This window comes from Phyllostomus hastatus, unplaced genomic scaffold, assembly GCF_019186645.2.
Source record: "Phyllostomus hastatus isolate PE091 unplaced genomic scaffold, TTU_PhHast_1.1 phas_scaffold_46, whole genome shotgun sequence".
NCBI classification, from domain to species: Eukaryota; Metazoa; Chordata; class Mammalia; order Chiroptera; family Phyllostomidae; genus Phyllostomus; species Phyllostomus hastatus.
In genome coordinates, this window is record NW_025334032.1 from 30,033,076 (window position 1) to 30,051,924 (window position 18,849).

An 18,849-nucleotide genomic window follows, 5' to 3' on the forward strand; every position below is an offset into this window, starting at 1 on the left:
ACTAGGGTTCTGGTGAGACCCACCTCCGGAGAAAGCAGTGGGACCCGGTAAAGGGTGGATTTAATACAAACCCAGTCTCTGGGGAGTCTGAGAATCCCTGGGTTTTTCGGATAGTAACAGGGCTAGAAAAATAAGGAAAAAAGCAGAGGTACAAATACACTTATTTTAACTCGTCGTAGAAATTTATTGAACATTTACTATGTGTTGGCAACAGGGCAAGTCACTGAGGTCACCAAACTGGGTACGGATTGTTCTGTTCAGGAGCTTCTAGTTCAGTGAGACAGACACACAAAACAGCGTGAGATACAACAGTGATAATTGCTAGGGCAATAGGTAAATAGTTCTATGAAAACCTTCGATTTAGATCAGTCAAAAGATTTCCCTGAGGGAGGAACAACAGGGACGTACAGATATGTAGCTAGAGAAGAAGGAAAAGCCATCCCGGGGAAGGGATTGTGTGTTTGTGAGCGGGGTGGGGGTGATGAGTTTGGGCGGCGGACTCTGGGAGCGCAGGACTTGGTCCGCTGGAGAGAAGGTCAGTGGGATTGCTGGGGTTTGGGCTGGGCAGTATGGTTGGTTACACAGCAAGGTCCTATAGAATGGGCCGGCCCCCCGCCCCTTCTGAGCAGTAAGAATCTTTTGAAGGGTTTTAAAAAGATACAAGTGGAGGTGGGTAATGTAAGGTTTGAATTTAAATCTTTTCCGTCATGGGACTAAGATAAGATGGCATATAAACCCTTGTTGAGTGAATGGTTAGAAGACATGTTTCCAACATGCTTTAAAATGAGAGATACCGGGGAACTAAAGATGTTCATTCTGCTCCCTTCCACCATTTCCAAGCTTGAATTAAAAAAAAAAAACAACAAAACTATTTTAAAACAGGTTTCTTCTTAAGGCTTAATGCTCCAAGTAAGTCTATAGGTGCCTTGTGGAGAATTTTTTCAATTCAAGTTGGTGCAAAAAATTCTGCCACCTTCTGTACCACGAAGAAAGAGTTTCCATTTAAGGACTGTGGTAGCAAAACCACAGGCACACTTGAACATATGTTGTGGAAATGTTGCTATTTAGACAGCCTGTGAATCACTAGCCCTCTTTCTAAACTGAAGTAGACCTATGCATCCTGCCGTCCAACCATCTTGAAGGGGGTAGGTGGAATTCCTGGAGAAGTAAATGATTCCATCCCAAATAGTCACTTCTAACATTTTGTTTCACAGGCATCCTTAAAAACAGGGATGGTTGAGGGACCACAGCAAAGAGATAGCTGATCAGTGGTGGTGTATTGGGAAGTGATAGCTTCTTACCTCATAGGTTCATGGCTTGGCTCTTGGGGAAAGTTCACATTTTAGTAAGCCTTTTGGAGCTTCCAAAAACCCCAGTGGCAGAGTTAAATGCTAGTCCCCTAGTTTCCTCCCATGAATATAATGGATTGGGCATTGTAGACATTCATCCTTGATAACATTTATAGGCAACTAGGATTATTCTTTAGGTTAGAGGGGATTTTTGCCTCTGTGGTCCCTGAATCCCAAGAGTTTGTCCTCCTTTGACTTTTCCATAAGATCCACATGTTTCTTGGAAGAAAACACTCACTACACTAAGGACTGTTTTTGGTTTGCGGATGTCTAGAGTTATTTGAGACCTTAAAGACAGCATGTCCAAATGTTGTATTTCAAGGACCACTCTAGATATTCCAGAATTTTTGTGGGCAGAGCCCAGGAATCTGAAATTTTAACAAGAACCCTAAAGATTTCCTGTGCAAACTGAAGCTTGAAAGTAATTGTGTTAAAGGGGCAGAATGTCAGGTGTTTTTTTAAAAAATTTATTTATTAATTTTAGAGAGAAAGGAAGGGGGAGAGAAAGAGAGAAACATTGATTTGTTGTTCCACTTACTGATGCACTCAATGGTGGCTTGTATGTATCCTGACCGGGGATTGAACCTGCAACCTTGGTGTATCTGGAGAATGCACTACCTCAGTGGACCCCAACCTTTTTGGTACCAGGGACCACATTCATGGAAGACAACTTTTCCACTAACCAGGGCAGGGGGATGGTTTCAGGATGCTTCCTAAGCATTATATTGAAGCTCACCTGGTCCACTCCATGGCCTGGAAGTTGGGGACCCCTTCTCTAACCAACTGAGCTACCCAGCCAGGGCAGTTTTCTTTACCAATTTGCCAAGTGAATCTTAAACTTTAGTAATGTTATATCCTTTAAATGTTCTCTATTCCTATATAATAGTTAATTTCTCATAGTTTTAGAACTTTTCATTTAGATGGCTTGCTGTCCTCCAAAGTTAATTCACAAAGATGGTAATAGAGCTGAGGGAAAGAGCTGTTATTTATCGAGCAGCTGCTGTGTACCTAGTGCTTTAAATATTTATCTGATTTAATCTTCCCTACAATTTTGTTAATTTGGAATTACTACCTCTTACAGATAAAGCCAGAGAACCCCCAGAAAAGATTTTAGTTTTAATTTTAAAAAGCTTTATTTTGGAAAATTTTAAATATATAAAAAAGTATTCCAAATAGTGTGATGAACTTCTATGAACCTTCAGCTACCCTTAACAGTTAGCACATGGTCAATGTTTTATCTATTCTCCCCATCAACTTCCTCCTACTTCCCATATTATTTTGAAGGAAATTCCAGATATAACTTTTTATCTTTGATATTTCAGTGTTCCTAAAAGGATCTTAAAAATAACATAGTCATAGTACATATATCACACCTGAAAAACATTTCTAATTTCCAATTGTCTTATAAATATCATTTATTTTATAGTTTGTTTAAACCAGGATCGAAATCAGGTTCCCACATTGCTCCTGCCATACCTAAATTCTCTCTTTAGACATTGTAGTTCTTCCTGGGGCATTAAATAGTGTCTTCATTTTGGTAACTACCAAATTTACCTTAGCTTTGAAATTTAGACTTATATATCCAAGTGTCTACTTGACATGTCTACCTGGATGCCTACATCAAACTCAACATGTTGAGAATAAAATTCTCTATCATCTTTATTCCATTCTTGCTTGGTCCCTCTCTGAGACACCACTGTTCTGCCACCTCTTGTTCCACTCTTCCCCAGTCTAACTTTGCTTTAGTTGTACTGGCTTTGTTTGCCTCTCCCACCCCCAAATTTTGTTTTATTCACTGCTGATCCCCTGTGCCTGGAAGTATCTGGCATGTACTATTATTTACTGATAGGTGCTCCATATATAAATGTATGGTCAAGTTAGTGAATGAGTTGCTCAAAACACAAAGCCTGGCTTTTGCATCCACTGTTCACCAGGCGGGCATGAAGGCTCTTCCTCTGATCTTTGTATGGTTGATTCTCATCATTCAGGTCTCAAAGCTTCAAAATCACTTGCTAAGGAAGGTACTCCCTCCTTGAACAAGTTGCCTCCCAGTCTCCATCACCCTGTTTTATTTTCACCTATGCACTTATCATTACCAATTATCTTAATTTATCAACTTATTACTTAGTTTTGTGTGTCCTATCCCATTTCAATGTAAGATGCTTGAGTGCAGGGACTTTGGCTGTATCCTGCATGCCTAAAACAGTACCCAACACATATTAGGCATTCAGTCTACATAAGTTGAGTGAATGAATGAGAGCCTCCTAGAATTTTCTCTGGTTGATTCTTTATTTAGGCAGTAATTTCTCTTCCTGATATTTTCTAAGCTCTTACTGCCACCACGCAGAAGGAAAGATGCGTCTCGTTTTAGAAGGCTCTGAGCCTCTAAAACGAGACGATATATTTCCATGTTATCTTTCGGTCGAATTTTCTCTGTAGCCAACCAGGTGCTGAAAACAAAGTTGAGCGAGGCACACCAACTTCCCAGGGAAGGTTACTGAGGTTTTGGACAAAGCTAACTTGACTGACTACATACACCTTAGATTTTGCATCCCGATGGTTTCACTCTTTCCCAACCTCAGCACCGACATGAAGAATCCGGACAGCAGCCCTTGGCCCCGCCCGAAGATTGCGTCACTCCTCTCGCTCCGCCCTCCTCCGCTGCGCCCAGTCCCCCGCCGCTCAGAGCCTCAGGGGCGGGGCCAGCGGCGTCCACTCAAGATCCCAAAAGCGCCGAAGCGGCAGTGACGTGAGGCAGGCGCACGGACATCCGTAGCTGTTGCGACTCTGCCGACCGACTGTCCCTTCTTCGAGGCCGGAATTCCTGGTGTCCCTGGGCAGCTGCGCGCGGATTTCCACAGGTCTGATATCCGTCCACGAGTGCCTGGCACCCGCACACCATCTTCGCCCATCGCCATGGCCGCGGCCGGTGGGCCAGGCGCGGATAGACGCTGCTCTTTCCTCGGTCTCCTTTTGCTTCTGATCGTGGGCCCTGCCGAGGGCTGGAAAGACCCAAGTGAGTGCCGTCTTCACTTGCCCTTTCCTGTCGCCTTTTAGCTTGCTTTGAGTGGTCCCGAGGGCGACGATTTTTGTTCGCCGCCCCTTGAGCGTTTCTGCCCTAATTCCTCTTTTTCAGCCCCTTCGCTGTTCATCTGTGCCCTTCTGGCGCCTCCTCGCTTCCCGGGCGTCAGACGGGAGAGTGGGGACTGTTGGGGAGTTGATGGAGCGGGACAACTCAGTATTCCTAACGTCCCCGTTCACCCCTGGACTCCTAAAATTTGCCCACCTTCACCTTCCTCGGGCTACGGCCCTGATCCTGGGAGTCTGGCTGGAAAGGCCGACACTCACCTGCGCATCTTCCTTTGTTGTCCTGACCGTCTGAGGTCCTCGACTCTGGCTGTTGTCATGGCTGCCTGTTGCTATGGCTGGCGGTTGCTTTGACACCGGCAGCGTCTGAGTCACACTCACGGGACAGGGCCGCAGGCCTGTAGGTAAGGTTAGCAGAATCATGTTTACCGGAACCGAACTCATGCTTCTTCTGATCGTTACAGTGAAGTACATTGGGTTACGCCAGCTTTTCTCATTGGTTTTCACCGTACTCTAGAACTTAAGAAGTATTTTCATCTTATTTTTTTGTGTGTGATGGGACATGATAAATGATTTTTTCGGGAAAAATTTCTTTCATTACTTATATTAGAATTATCTAAAGAATTTTGTATGGGATCAATAATATTACTTGTAATTAATATAGGTACACGTCTGTATAATCACATATATACTGATTTCCTTTTAATAAGTGATGTGTGCTATTAAATTAGAATTAAAAATGATTTTTAAAAAATTTTTATTTATTTATTTTGAGACACACACACACACACACACACACACACACACACACACACACACACACACACACACACACACAGAGAGAAACATCAATGTGCGGTTGCTGGGGGCTGTGGCCTGCAATCCGGGCGGGCATGTGCCCTGACTGGGAATCGAACCTGCGACACTTTGGTTCGCCGCCTGCTGTCAATCCACTGAGCTACGCCAGCCAGGGCTAAAAATGATTTTGAGACATTTAAAATTTTGTTTTTGTCCTGCGGAGTAAAGATGTTAAGGCCTGGTGGAAAGTGTACCAATATTGCATACGTGATTTGGCGATAGGAAATGCCTATGTTTTTGAACTTAAGCAACAGATTTATTTCTGTAATTTCCCAATCTTGAATGCTGAAATGATAGAGAAGGTATATTTGCAAATACTTGATTTGAGTAACCCATTTGATGTGGATGTTTTATTACTGCTAAATAAAATGCAAAGTTAGATTTAAATGTCTGTACATTTTCCTTATGTGTTCCTAGAAAGTTGTATATAAATAGACTTTGATTAGAATTATAATTTAAAAACTGGAATGAAAAATGAATTATTTGAACCCTCAAGGAATTCTTAAATATAAAAAGGAAGTTTACAGATGAAGAGTCAGGGGAATTTAAAAAACAAATTTATTTATTTATTATTTAAATAAGATTCAAGTGTACATGTTTCTGCTACATGATAGAAATGTACACTTTTATTTCTTATTTATATGATATATGATCTGTATATTGCATTATGTGACCACTACCCAAAGTCAAATCATCTTCTGTCACCATATATTTGTTTCCCTTTATGCTCTACTCTTCTCCCACGCCCTTCCCTTTTGGTAACCACTGTGCTGTTGTCTGTCTGTGTCTATGAATTTCAGTTTTATATTCCACATATGAGTGAAATTATGTGGTTCTTAGCTTTTTCTGACTGGCTTATTTCACTTAGCATAATATTCTCAAGGTCCATCCATGTTGTTGCAAATGGCAGAACTTCTTAAGATTTTATTTATTTTTAGAGAGAGGGGGAGGGAGGGAGAAATAGGGAGAGAAACATCAATGTGTGGTTGCCTCTCATGCGCCTCCTGCTGGGGGCCTGGCCTGCAACCCAGGCCCCTTTGGTTCAGTGGCTGGTGCTCAATCCACTGAGCTGCACCAGCCAGGGCAGTATTTCATCTTTTCTTACGGCTGAGTAGTATTCCAGGTAATATGAACCACATCTTCTTTATATATTCCTCTGTTGAAGGACACTTTGATTGTCTCCATGTCTTGGCCACTATAAGTAATGCTGCAGTGAACAGAGGGGTGCTTAAGCCTTTGTGAAACTGTTTGAGTTTTTCGGGTAGATAGTAGAAGAAGGATTGCTGGGTCATATGGTAACTCTAATTTTAGTTTTTTGAGGACGTGCCATGCTGTTTTCCATAGTGTCTGTACCAGTTTACATTCCCACCAGCAGTGAATGAGGTTTTCTTTTTCTGCACAGTCTCTCCAGCACTTATCATTACTTGTCTTGTTGATAATGGCGCTTCTAACAGCTCTGAGGTGGTAGAGGTGGCATTGCAATGTAGCTTTGATTTGCATTTCCCCAATAGCTAGTGAAGTTCAACATCTTTCCGTAGATCTGATGGCCGTTTGTATGGCTTTGTGGGAGAGGTGTCTGTTCAGGTCCTCAGCCCATTTTTTAATTGGATTGTTTGGTGTTGAGTTGTCAGCTTTTGAATTTTTAAAGACATTTCTTCATTTTCTTTTTCTAGCCTATTGAGATGTTGGAAACTTTCCTAATTCTTTGTCTTTTGTATGTGACCTGTTTTTCCCTTTTTCTTCTGGCAGTTATTGTCTACAGTGCTCTAAGATTTCCCAGTGAGGGGCCATTGTGTGGTTCTGATGTGAGGCCTGTTTTCTTTTCTTGCGCTATGATAGCTCTCATCCTTCGGCTGTGGGAGCTTTTCTTGAAGTGTATCCCTGAAGTTTGTTCCATCTAATTTTTCCACCCTTTCTTTCTGGATCCCCTGTTGGCTTTTTGGAGTTCCTGAACCGGTCCTGTAATCCACCTCCCTCCCGCTTTGTATCTTTTTGCTCTGTCTTCTAGGAGATTTTCTTACCCTGAACTTCTAATAGTTCTGTTGAGTTTTTCATCTCAAGCTGCCGTGATTTTAATTTCCCGGAGCTCTTGTTTTGTTCTCTGTGAGTGTTTCCTTTAAAAATGATTGTTTTATATCTTTGAGGATATCATAGATGTAAAAATATATAAAAAAAGTTTTCTTCTCCCTGTATAGTCTCTCTTGTCTCCAGCTTGTCTTTGTGGTTTGTTTTGGCCTGGTTATAGTATTCCATGTTAGGGGCTTTCCTCATGTTTTCAGTAGTTCTTGGCTCTGCTCAAAATTAAGAGTGTGAACCCAAAAGCTGGTTGGAAGCTATCATTATGTGGTTGGTGCTTTTGGACTTTGAATTTTACTGTGGGATGATCTGGTGACTGTAGGGTTACTTGGGTGGTTCTTTTTTGGGGAAGCTTCTGATGTTGGTCTATTTAAGTATTTTTTTTTTTTTGAAGAATTTACTTACTTTTAGAGAGAGGGGAAGGGAGGGAGAAAGAGAGGGAGAGAAACATAGATGTGAGAGAGAAACATCCACTGGTTGCCTCTCGCATGTGCTGTGACCGCACCCAGAGCAGGACCTAACCTGCAATCCAGGGTCGTGCCCTGACCAGCGACCTTTTGCTCTGCCGGAAGGACACCCAACCTATTGCATCATACTGGTCAGGGCAAAAACTTTCATTAATCCATTCATGTGTTGACAGACATTTAAGTCATTAAATGTGCTTCAGGAACATCGACGTATATTTTTTGCCACTTTAATTAACCACTAATGTTGTTGTGCAGTAGTACATTTCAGGTTAATGAACTTTTTGGTCCTATTTTGCAAAATTTATGTAGAACTTGTGATATAGAAGCAGTGCAGGGGGTGGGGGAGCATCCAGCCTGAAACGAAAGGAGGCCTTAACAGTGTGACCACTTGAAGTTTGTGCGAGAGATTAAATGTAGTTGGTACAGCTTTGAGGGGCTGTTTCATCTTCACTTAGTCATCCTCAAAAGGCAAGAATGACCGTCTATAGAATGACAAGAGTTTTATTTATCTATGTTTGCCAAGATATTCACTCTCTGCTCTGTTCTTCCTGTTTCAGACAGAATATTGTTGCAGGACGTGAAAGCTCTTACCCTCCACCATGACCGCTACACCACCTCCCGTAGGCTGGATCCCATCCCACAGCTGAGATGTGTTGGGGGCACGGCTGGGTGTGATTCTTACACGCCGAAAGTCGTCCAGTGCCAGAACAAAGGCTGGGATGGTTACGATGTGCAGGTAACATTCATTACATTGATGGCAGTCTAAATGGAGTTTTTATTCAATAAAGTGTTTATTGGGCCATTATCAGTAATTTTGGGAAGCACATATAGAAAATCTCAGGTTAACCTAAACTATGTAAATATAAATAAGTCGTTTATTCTTCAGAAGAAACATCCTCTAAAGAAAATGAACTGATTTTAGCGCCTGGAAGTATTCATTGTAATTTTCATTCCATAACTTCTTTCTAAGACATTAATAACTTTTTAAAACTCTTCATATACTCTGGGGGAATACAGGAGTTCTGCTGGTTGTCATTTTTTTGTCATTCCCTCAAAGAATACCAACCTACCCTTAAGAAATAGAGTTAAGATGGTAAGCAGTTATAGGCTGTAAACAGTGGGAGTACACATGTCCCTTTTGTGCTTCAAACACTTGATTTTAAAATTGTTTTAGAGCAGAGGGCGGCTGCTTCTGAACAGAAACATTTCAGTGGGCTTTATTTGTTTTCTCTTTGGGACTCTGGCATTTTGTACTTAGGGTGGACCATTTTCTTGAAGATCCAAAATTTGTTATTTAGAAATGGAATAGATTTTATTAAATGAATTCAGTTAAAATTAATACTAATATATTTCTACTTTGTACTCTGCCTGCTTTCAAAAAGGATTTAAGACAACTGGTTATTTGCAAGAAACCTCTGTAGATGGTTTCCCCTTCCGTCAGCATGGTCACCTGTGTGCACAGTATGTGCAGTTCAGAGAGAGGGTTCATGTTTACTGCATGATGATTATTTCACACCATTTTCCCCCCGTGTTGCTAACCGAATCACAGAATCTCCAGGTTAAAGCAGAATCCCACTCATTTTACTTTTATAGTCTTTTAAAAAAATATTTAATTCATTTATTTTTAAATAGGAAGTGAGAGGGAGAAAGAGAGAAACATCAATGTGTGGTTGCCTTTTGTGCACCCCTCAACTTGGGACCTGGCCTGCAACCGAGACATGTGCTATGACTGGGAATCGAACCAGTGACCTTTCTGTTTGCAGGCTGAGGCTCAATCCACTGAGCCACACCAGCCAGGGCAACCTTTACAGTCTTGATGGAAAAAAAAAAGATACTAATTGTAAAGTCACTCATTAAACACATGAAATTGCACACAAAAATGGATTACTAAAGAAACTCTAGTAGAACAGCTAAGATATGCATTCAAATTACACATAGGTGCCAACAAAGTGTTATCAAGTCATGCCATTTATAACACTGGAGGGACTGGGGAAGACTTAGGGAAGGTATGTGCTGCGTTAGGAAGGAAGGGGAAGATTTTTAGAGCGGAACAGACAGAGAAGGGACTACATTAGCAGAGATGTGTGGGGGATATCGTACACTGACTTACGTTTAGTAGCAGAAGGGAGCCTGTTCTGATTCCAAACATTTGATTTGGCCACTTTCAGTATGCACTATTAAGGAAATGAAAATTAACATGAAATACCAATAGAGATTTAGCTTTCTTTATTTACCTAAATCAGCTAGCTTATAAATCTTCCTCCAAATAAAATTATTTAAAAAATAAGATGATATAGCAACAGCAATAAGGGCATCAAAATAGAAAAATTGCATTATCCAAATGTAAAACTTTTGAGCTTCAAAGGACACCATCAAAAAAGTGAAAAGACAGCTACATAGTGGGTGAAAGCTTTTCAAATCATGCATCTGATAGGAGACTTATGTCTAGAGTATAGAAAGAATTACTACAACTCACTAAGAAGACAGCCAAATTTGAAAGTGGGCAAAACGTCTGACTAGACATTTCTTCAAAGAAGGTAGGCAGATGACCAGCAAATGTGTGAAAACATGTTCAGCATCATTTGCCACCAGGGATAAACAAGTCAAAACCACAATAAGGTACCAGTTAACACCCAATAGGAAGCTATAATCCAAAAGACACAATAACAAATGTTGGTGAGGATGTGCAGAAACTCTCCTTACATTGCTGTTGGGAAGTAAAATGGCGCAGCCACTTTGGATAACTGTCTGGCAGTTCTTCCAAAGGTTAAACACAGAGTTACCCCAACCATTACAGTCCTAGGAATATGCCCAAGAGAATTGAAAACATGTCCACACAAAAATTTATACATAAATGTTTTTAGCAGCATCATTGATAATAGCCAGAAAGTAGAAACAACTGAAATGTCTATCACGATGAATGAATAAACAAAATAGGCACATCCAAGGAATGAAGTACTGACATACTGCAACGTGGTGTTAACCTTGACAGTGTTATGCCAAGTGAAAGAAGCCAGTCATTGAGGAGCACAGGAAATGTCCAGAGTAGGGAAATCCACACAGACTGACTGGTGGCTGCTTAGGGCTGGGGGATTGGAGGGAAATGGGGAGTGACTGCTGGTGGATGTGAGAGTTCTTTTGGGGGCAATAAAAATATCCTCAAATTGATTGTGGTGATAGTTTTAGTATATTCAACTCTGTGAATGTACTAAAAACCATTGAAATGGATGAATGTATCCTATGTGAATTATGTCTCCATAAAGCTGTTATAAAAATGAAAATGGCATATCTGAACTTTGAGAGAAGAAAATTTGTTTTCCTCTTACAGAAAAACTTACAGAAAGGCAATAGAACCAATCAAATCTGTTTTAGCTTGTGTCTCTTTAAATGTTGTTTAAGAGTCATGTAATCTATTCAGCTCAAAATGTAGTTATAGAATTTAAATTAAGCCTGGGCTTCTTTTTTCAAGTTGGAAATTTTAGAGACTAGTGTGGATTCTTTTGGCATTTTTTGAAATATCTTAAAAAACCTGAAGAGAATTACTTAGAGTATTGGACCCTGGAAAGTTAGGCCATGGTTTTAAAAAATGTGTGTAGAAAACTTTTTTCTCAGAAGGTTATATACTGTCTCTGATACTATATGTAGCTACCAACCAGATCTTCACATATGATGGTTTTTGAGCCTTACCATTAAAAATACCCCTGTTTTAAAAGAAAGCATCTTGAACAACAGTGGTAAAAAGTTGACATGTAGAAAATTTGCTGAAATGTGTGAATTATGGATACTTAATATGTACAAAGTAATTCCCCCATCTGTATGTAAAGAGTAAGGAACGGCGATGAAATGAGCCATCGTGTACCCACCACCTCGCTTAGGAAGTAGAGCATTGCCATCATCAGTGTCTTAGAGGCTGCTAGCTGCCTTCCTTCACTATCCTGAATTTAACTTATCATTCCCTTGCCTCGTTTTGTAGTTTTATGACAGCTAGATAGCCCAAGTGATATATACGAAGTGAAAACAAGTCTTTTGGTTCTAATAACCTTCTCCGACTCTTCTTCACAGTGGGAATGTAAGACCGATTTAGATATGGCGTACAAATTTGGAAAGACGGTGGTGAGCTGTGAGGGCTATGAGTCCTCTGAAGACCAGTATGTGCTAAGAGGTTCCTGTGGCTTGGAGTACAGCTTGGATTACACGGAACACGGCCTGAAGAAATTGAGAGAGTCCGGAACAAACCATGGCCCTAACGCTTTCTCTGATTATTACAAAAAGCTGTCCACTCCAGGCTCCGGGGGCATCAGTGGATTGATTACCATCGCGGTGTTACTTGCTGTCGCCTTTGGAGTTTATAAGTTGTTCCTTAGTGATGGTCAAGATGCTCCTCCACCGTATTCTGAGTATCCTCCAAATTCACACCACTATCAGGGATTCACCAGCGCAGCAGGACCCCCTCCCCCGGGCTTCAAGGCAGGGTTCACAGGTATGCTGTGCCTAGGCGGTGGCGGTGAGGGGTGCAGGTGTGAGGTATGGATCCTGTGCAGTTTCTGATGTAGTAGAACGTGGTTGCATGGGGAAGCCAGGGCAGATGTGTCTTCTCGTTTTATTTTTCACTTTTTACTTCTTTTGCCTCTTCTGATCTTTTCTCTAGACTAATATTTATGATTACTATTTTAAGAATGCATGATTCAATTGTAAATCATCTCAGTCAGAAACACTTGATCGGATTTGGTAATAAGTGTTTACCTTAAACTCTGTCTCACACCGTACACAAACATTTATTCAAGTACTATAGACCACGACATAAAAGATAAAAAATGAAGCTTCTAGATAAAAATGTAGGAAAATATTTGTCATGACCTTGGGATAGGCAAAAATTTCTTAGAATACAAAAATTACCAGCCATGAAATAAAAGATGGATAAATTAGACTTTATTTACATTAAGAAAGTCTAGTAATTGAAAGAAAACATTCAGAGTGAAAAGGCAAGCTATGCACTTGGAGAACATATTTGTAAGACCGCTATCCAACAAAGGACCTGTACCTAGAGTGTATAAAGAACTCACACAGACCTAAGAAAAGACAGACAATCCAATCTTAAAAACGGACAGAGGCCTTGAATAGCCATTTTATAATGAAAGATGATATCCAGATTTCCAATAAAAATATGAAAAGATGCTTAGCATTATTAGTTTTCTGGAAAATGCAGATTAAAACCATAGGGAAGTCATATTAACCACTATAATGGTTAGCATTATGAAGACAGAGTATTGAGTAGTTGACTGGAACTTGCTGGTAGGAGTTAGAATGGTAAAACACTTTGGAAAACTGTATCTCCTAAACACATGCCTACACCGTGATTCAGTAATTCCATTCCTGGATACATACCTAAGAAAAAGTCATGCATGTGTACACAAAAAATCATGCATAAGAGTGTTTATAGCAGTTTTATGCCCAATAGCCAAAAACTGGAGATAGAATATTCATTAGCATTAGAATAAGACAAATTGTGCTTTCTTTTAACCCCATGGAATACCACACATCAGTTTTAAAAGCCCAAAACCTGACAGGTACAATAGCAGGATTGACTCTCATGGTTAAGATGTACGAGAAACAGAAGAATACCTACCATATGACTCTATTTGTAAAGAGTTCAAGTATGGACAAAACTATAAAGTATGGTGAGAGGAGTCAGAAACACTTATCTCTGCTGTGGGTGGTTATCTGTTGGGAATTGTTAATCCTTTCTAGCCTTCTGGGTGCTAGAAATGTTCAGTTGGTGTGGGTAGTAGTGTACATGCATGGGTGCATGTGCACAAACTATTAGGCTTCCCTGTTTGATGAGCACACTTTCCTTTATGCATATTATTCATCAGTTTAAAAAAACTTCCTCTGAGCAGAAGACACTTTTTTGGTCCCCTTAAGACCTGTCTTCCCACCAGATACAAGTATCTGGCTGCCTCCACTTGGATTTCTCCATTATATAGCTGTCACTTGGAGTGTTTAGAGATTTTACGATGCAGGAAGGAAGTAATTTGACAAGTGGGAGTCATCTTCTAGTAGCTCATCTTAAGCAGGGCAGATATGATCCTATAGGAAGTCCCCTTCATCCCAAAATATATCCTTAGTTATAAACTCATATTTTACAAATACACTTTTTGTATTTGTAATACTTTTTGAATACAGTTTGTTTATAAGTTGAAACCTGAGTGCTGTTAAAAAATAGTACAGATGAAATAATTGAAATTTTCCTATTATCTTTGGTTCTGTAGGCTGTGATTTGTTTAAATGAGTATACATAATAAATCATTTTTATTTCTAGGACCCTATGGTGCAACTTCTGGTTTTGGCAGTGCTTTCACAGGACAACAAGGACATGACAATTCAGGACCAGGGTTCTGGACCGGCTTGGGGACAGGAGGACTCTTAGGATATTTGTTTGGCAGCAATAGGTAGGCTTTGCATTTATCTCACTTGGTCTTTTCTTTAGAGAGTTCTTTGTTGTGCTTACAATTTGACTAGATTTGGTTTTGTTAAGGAAAATAAATTAGGGTGACATTGCCCTTTTAAATCAGATTCTTTGGGGATGGGGAAAGAATATGTGCTTTTATCAATATTGTATGTGTTATTTTCTTTCATTGTGTTTTTTCTTCTTGTGTCATCCTTATAGATAATATAAGATAGGAAAAAGACTTTCCTTTGACATTTGAGAAAACTATTAGGAGTAAATAACACAACATTTGGGGAACAGCAGTTTGGTTTGGTAGGCAAATGACAGAAGCAAGGTTGGACCAAACTTGGAGACAGATTTTGAGATGTCTTCAATATTATTGGTAGTTTAAGTTTAGATTTGACTCGAGTGCAAATTCAGAAAGAAAGAGCCATTTCTCCATTTCACTTTCTTCTCCTATGTCAGTGACTGTAACAATATCAGAAATACAGAACAGTATTTGTTTCATATTAATCCTAATGTACCAGAACATCGAAGAAGAATTACTTGATAAGGACTTTTTTTCTGATAACTTAGGGATTGGAAGGTATTTAAAAATGAAAGGCCCAGGGAGAATGCCTGACACACTTTTCTGTCTTTATAGAGCAGCGAGGCCCTTTTCAGACTCCTGGTACCACTCATCTCATCATCCCTCGTACTCCAGCACATGGGGTAGCCATGCTTACTCACCGTTTCGTGGAGGCTCAGGTAGCTCTTCAGCATGCTCAAGTTCAGAGACAAAAACCAGAACAGCATCAGGTAAGAGCAAAAATGTAGAAGTTCCTACCACATGGCAGTATAGTACAGAAATAGTTTTGGAACTTAAGAAGATGATTAACTGTATATTTAGCAATCGTGGTTTTATTTAGTATATCCTCCAGAAATATTAACAGCATGATTAACCGAGAGTAAAATATAATTCAGATTCATTCTTTCCTGTCGCTTCTAAGCATTCTTTGAAAATCAAACAAGGATTTGGTTTAGACTGTTACCACTAACCAAGGTTTTATCTAAAACCTTCCTGGATATTGGTTTCCATATCTGTTTAATTCTGTAATCTGGGGGTCCTTTAAGCTCTAAAATGGAATTTTCTAGGTAGAAGTTTGAACTTTTTAAATTCAGCAAAAGTCAATAAAAATGTATTGAGCCATACTTTAAATAATTGTCAAAAATTTGATTGTAACGGTTATTGCAGTTTTTAAGAGGACATTTTGCAAAAAGCAAAGATACTAAAAAACAAAAACTACTTGGACTTAAACACCCAGCTAATGAGCAGAGAGTGGGAGATGGTGCGTAACGAGGCACTAATGGGGTGCTGTGGATTGAGTTTGTTTTCTTCAGCAGGGGAAGTTACAGAACAAATTTAAGTCTTGAAATTGGTAGACTGTATTTAAATATGTTTTGAAATGTAAGAGCGAAATTCTCATAGTGCTGCGGTGAATATAAATTAACGCAGTCATTTTGAAAAACTGTTGGGCATTGCCCGATTGAACATGAGCATACCCAAGGCTCAGCAGTTCCACTCTCACATCTTTAGCAACAGAAGTGCATGTGCTTGGACACCGAACAGTAAGCACAGGAATGTTCACAGCATCCCGTTCATCATAGTCTCCACCGGGACTCTCAGTAAAATGGATGAATAAACTGAGTTATGTTTATAACATGGAATACTGTGCAAAAGTGAGAATGAATAAACAGTTGTATCCAATAATGTGGATAGTTCTGCCAAATAAAAAGAAAAAAACTAGACACAAAAGAACATATACAATAATGATTACAACATTCATGTTTAAAAACAAGCAAATCTAACCTATGGTGTTAGATCATATGATAGTGGTTACTTTGGGGAGAAAAGGAGAGGTAGTAATTAGGAGGATATACAAGCATAAAAATATAACTACACAGGACATAGGACAAAAGAGAACACCAGAAAACATTACCAAATAACCTAAGGGAAAAGTGGAAAGAAACCGAGACACTTTTCAGGTGGGAACACTGTCATTCTGTCACCTGTCGGCACCTGTGCGCGTGGGTGCACTGGGGAGTCGGAAACTCTCCCCCACGCTTTTGCACTTACTGCCGGAGTTGTGAGATGGAGCAGGACACGGCTGGGGCCCCATTTGCCTCCCTGCTTTGGGCTTAGACTTTGAGTGCTGCTGGTGCCACGTTGGCGCCACCAGAGAGCATGTCTCCTTTGGTTTACGGGACTAAAGGTTCCTCTCCGCAAGCAGGTTTAGTGGGCCTGATGATTGCCTGGTGGGGGGCGCCGTTCTGGGGAGGCGCGGCGCCGTGTCCTGCGTGGCCCTCTCCCACCAGCTCCTCGTTCTCCTTCCTCCTTCTTTCTCATTCGTTTGTTAACAACAATAATATGCATTATTGTTGTAATTTTATAAGCAATTCCAGGGCATTTCAAAAATTAATATAAATTTTACTTTTCTCATTTAGGATATGGTGGTACCAGAAGACGATAAGAGAGTAAAAAGTTGAAGTGAAACACTGGATGCAGCATTTCTGACATTTCATCGCTTTGTCTTAAAAAGAAAAGTGCTACCAGCTAACAACTGGGGAAAAGGAATATTAAAAAATTCGGTGGTGTTTTCTCTCGTATAGCTTTTTGTGTTTTATCATTTAATGAGATTAAGAATTGATACTATGATAAGATACTTATGTAGAAAATTGTTAGTGTAACATGCAGATGTTTATTACAGCTTTTGAAAGTGATTACTGCAGAATACTGAAAATGAATTGTTTAATTTCTAATACCGGTGATGCCATGAAAAGCATTAAGAATGAAGGCTTCAAAGACACTGAGTAAAGAAACTTTGAATCTGGTTTTTGTTCATGAATTATAACTTCATAGAAACAATATATTTGGTGTTCAGTATTTGGTGCTTGCTGTTCTTCAAACATTTAAACCAAGCTTTGGACTACTAATTATACTAACTTGGTGAGTTCTGATCACTTTGAGCTCAGGAGCTTTGAATCCTTCAGTGGTGGGTGGGGTTCTGGTGACAATTATCTAGAAAGTATCTAGAAGGTTGTTGTGAATGATTGTGTGCTGACAAAAATTCTTGAAATCTTCCTTATTCATTTCTTACGAGGTAAAGTTCAAATGCTTCTCCAATGGTCTTTAATAGCAAACACATGCAGTTCTCTGTGGAATCTGAAATACTGTTGTAGCAGTCTGTGTCAATTATATTAAAATTACAGAAAAAATAAACACGAGGTTTTATTCTTACTCTTTTTACCTGCTTTGGATGTGAATTGATGTTACTTTTTTAAAACCATTTTTCCCCGAGGCGAAGGTGTTTGTGCAGAAGTTTTGTCTCCCTAAACAATAATTTCCCATGGTAGTATTGCCTTAGTTACCAACCATTTGGTAAATGTTTTGTTTTCTTTTTTTTTAAGATTTTATTTATTCATTTTTAGACAGAGGGGAAGAGAAGGAGAAAGAGGGAGAGAAATATCAGTGTATGGTTGCCTCTCGAGTGCCCATTACTAGGGACCTGGCCTGCAACCCAGGCATGTGCCCTGACTGGGATTTGAATTGGTGACCCTTTGGTTCACAGCCTGTGCTCAATCCACTGAGCTACACCAGTCAGGGCTTGGTAAATGTTTTTAAAAAGTAATTTAGAAATGGTGTGGAAGGAAAGGCTGTATTTCTAGAGTGGCAGGATCCGTGGACTGTATTTCTAGAGTGGCAGGATCCGTGCTTAAACGTAGCGCCCAGACTGAATTTTAGCCTCTGCTAAAATTGCTTTTCAAAAAAATTAAATATTCAAGCTTCCAAGATTGCACAATCTGCCTTAGTTGAGCTTTTTACCATTTAGGAAACATTTAGACTTGATCTCACTTATAAAAGGGATCTAATGAACAAAATAAACTAATGAGCAAACTAGAACCAGAGGCGTGGAATCACGGAACAGACTACAGCTGTAAGAGGAGACGGGGGAGGTGGGGACTGATTGAAAGAAGTCTAGCCGTGCTGCTCCCTTTGGCCATTCCTCTGGGTGCTACAGAATGTGGTCGCTCTACCTAGCAGTAATCTCTGTTAGCGCTTTGGTTATTCCAGAAATAATACATCATACCCAGATATTTTCCCCATAAAGAATAGATGCACTTTATTCTTTTAACAGCGGCATAGTATTCATCATATGGATATAGCATAATTTAAGCTGCCCATTATTGATAAATGCCATGCTTTCAAAATTTTTCCTATTTTCAACAAAGCCAACAACGAACATCCAAAGATGCCTTCGGTACTTGTGTTTGTGTCACTCTACAGAGACAGGATGGACCCCCACCCGAACAAGGGAGTCACTTTTGTAGCTGAGACCTTTAATACATGTATTTAGATTCGTGGGCTGTATTTCTAGAGGGGCAGGATCCGTGCTTAAACGTAGCGCCCAGACTGAACTTGGGATGTGGGTGTTAGAGGAGCTTACGTTTAACAACACGGCCTCCCGTCTTTCTGCATGGGTGGACAGAGTCACTCTGAAGCAGAGTTTTGTGCAGGGAAGACCCT

General features: G+C 40.0%; 1 protein-coding gene across 1 annotated transcript; it reads left to right on the forward strand.

Annotated features, from left to right (window-relative positions):
• Positions 1 to 4,087: 4,087 nt before the first annotated feature.
• SARAF (store-operated calcium entry associated regulatory factor) lies at positions 4,088 to 17,562 on the forward strand. The gene is made up of 6 exons (XM_045821422.1): positions 4,088 to 4,365; positions 8,395 to 8,573; positions 11,900 to 12,317; positions 14,157 to 14,286; positions 14,929 to 15,083; positions 16,770 to 17,562. The coding sequence occupies exons 1-6, from the start codon at positions 4,266 to 4,268 to the stop codon at positions 16,793 to 16,795; spliced, it is 1,008 nt and encodes a 335-aa protein (XP_045677378.1). The 5' UTR covers positions 4,088 to 4,265; the 3' UTR covers positions 16,796 to 17,562.
• Positions 17,563 to 18,849: the final 1,287 nt, after the last annotated feature.

Bases quoted from the DNA above. Each gene is read 5' to 3' on its own strand.
- SARAF (XM_045821422.1), top strand. From the start codon at position 4,266: ATGGCCGCGGCCGGTGGGCCAGGCGCGGATAGACGCTGCTCTTTCCTC. The intron at 12,318-14,156 runs GTATGCTGTGCC...TTTTATTTCTAG, and splicing joins CTTCAAGGCAGGGTTCACAG to GACCCTATGGTGCAACTTCT. The intron at 15,084-16,769 runs GTAAGAGCAAAA...TTTCTCATTTAG, and splicing joins AAAAACCAGAACAGCATCAG to GATATGGTGGTACCAGAAGA.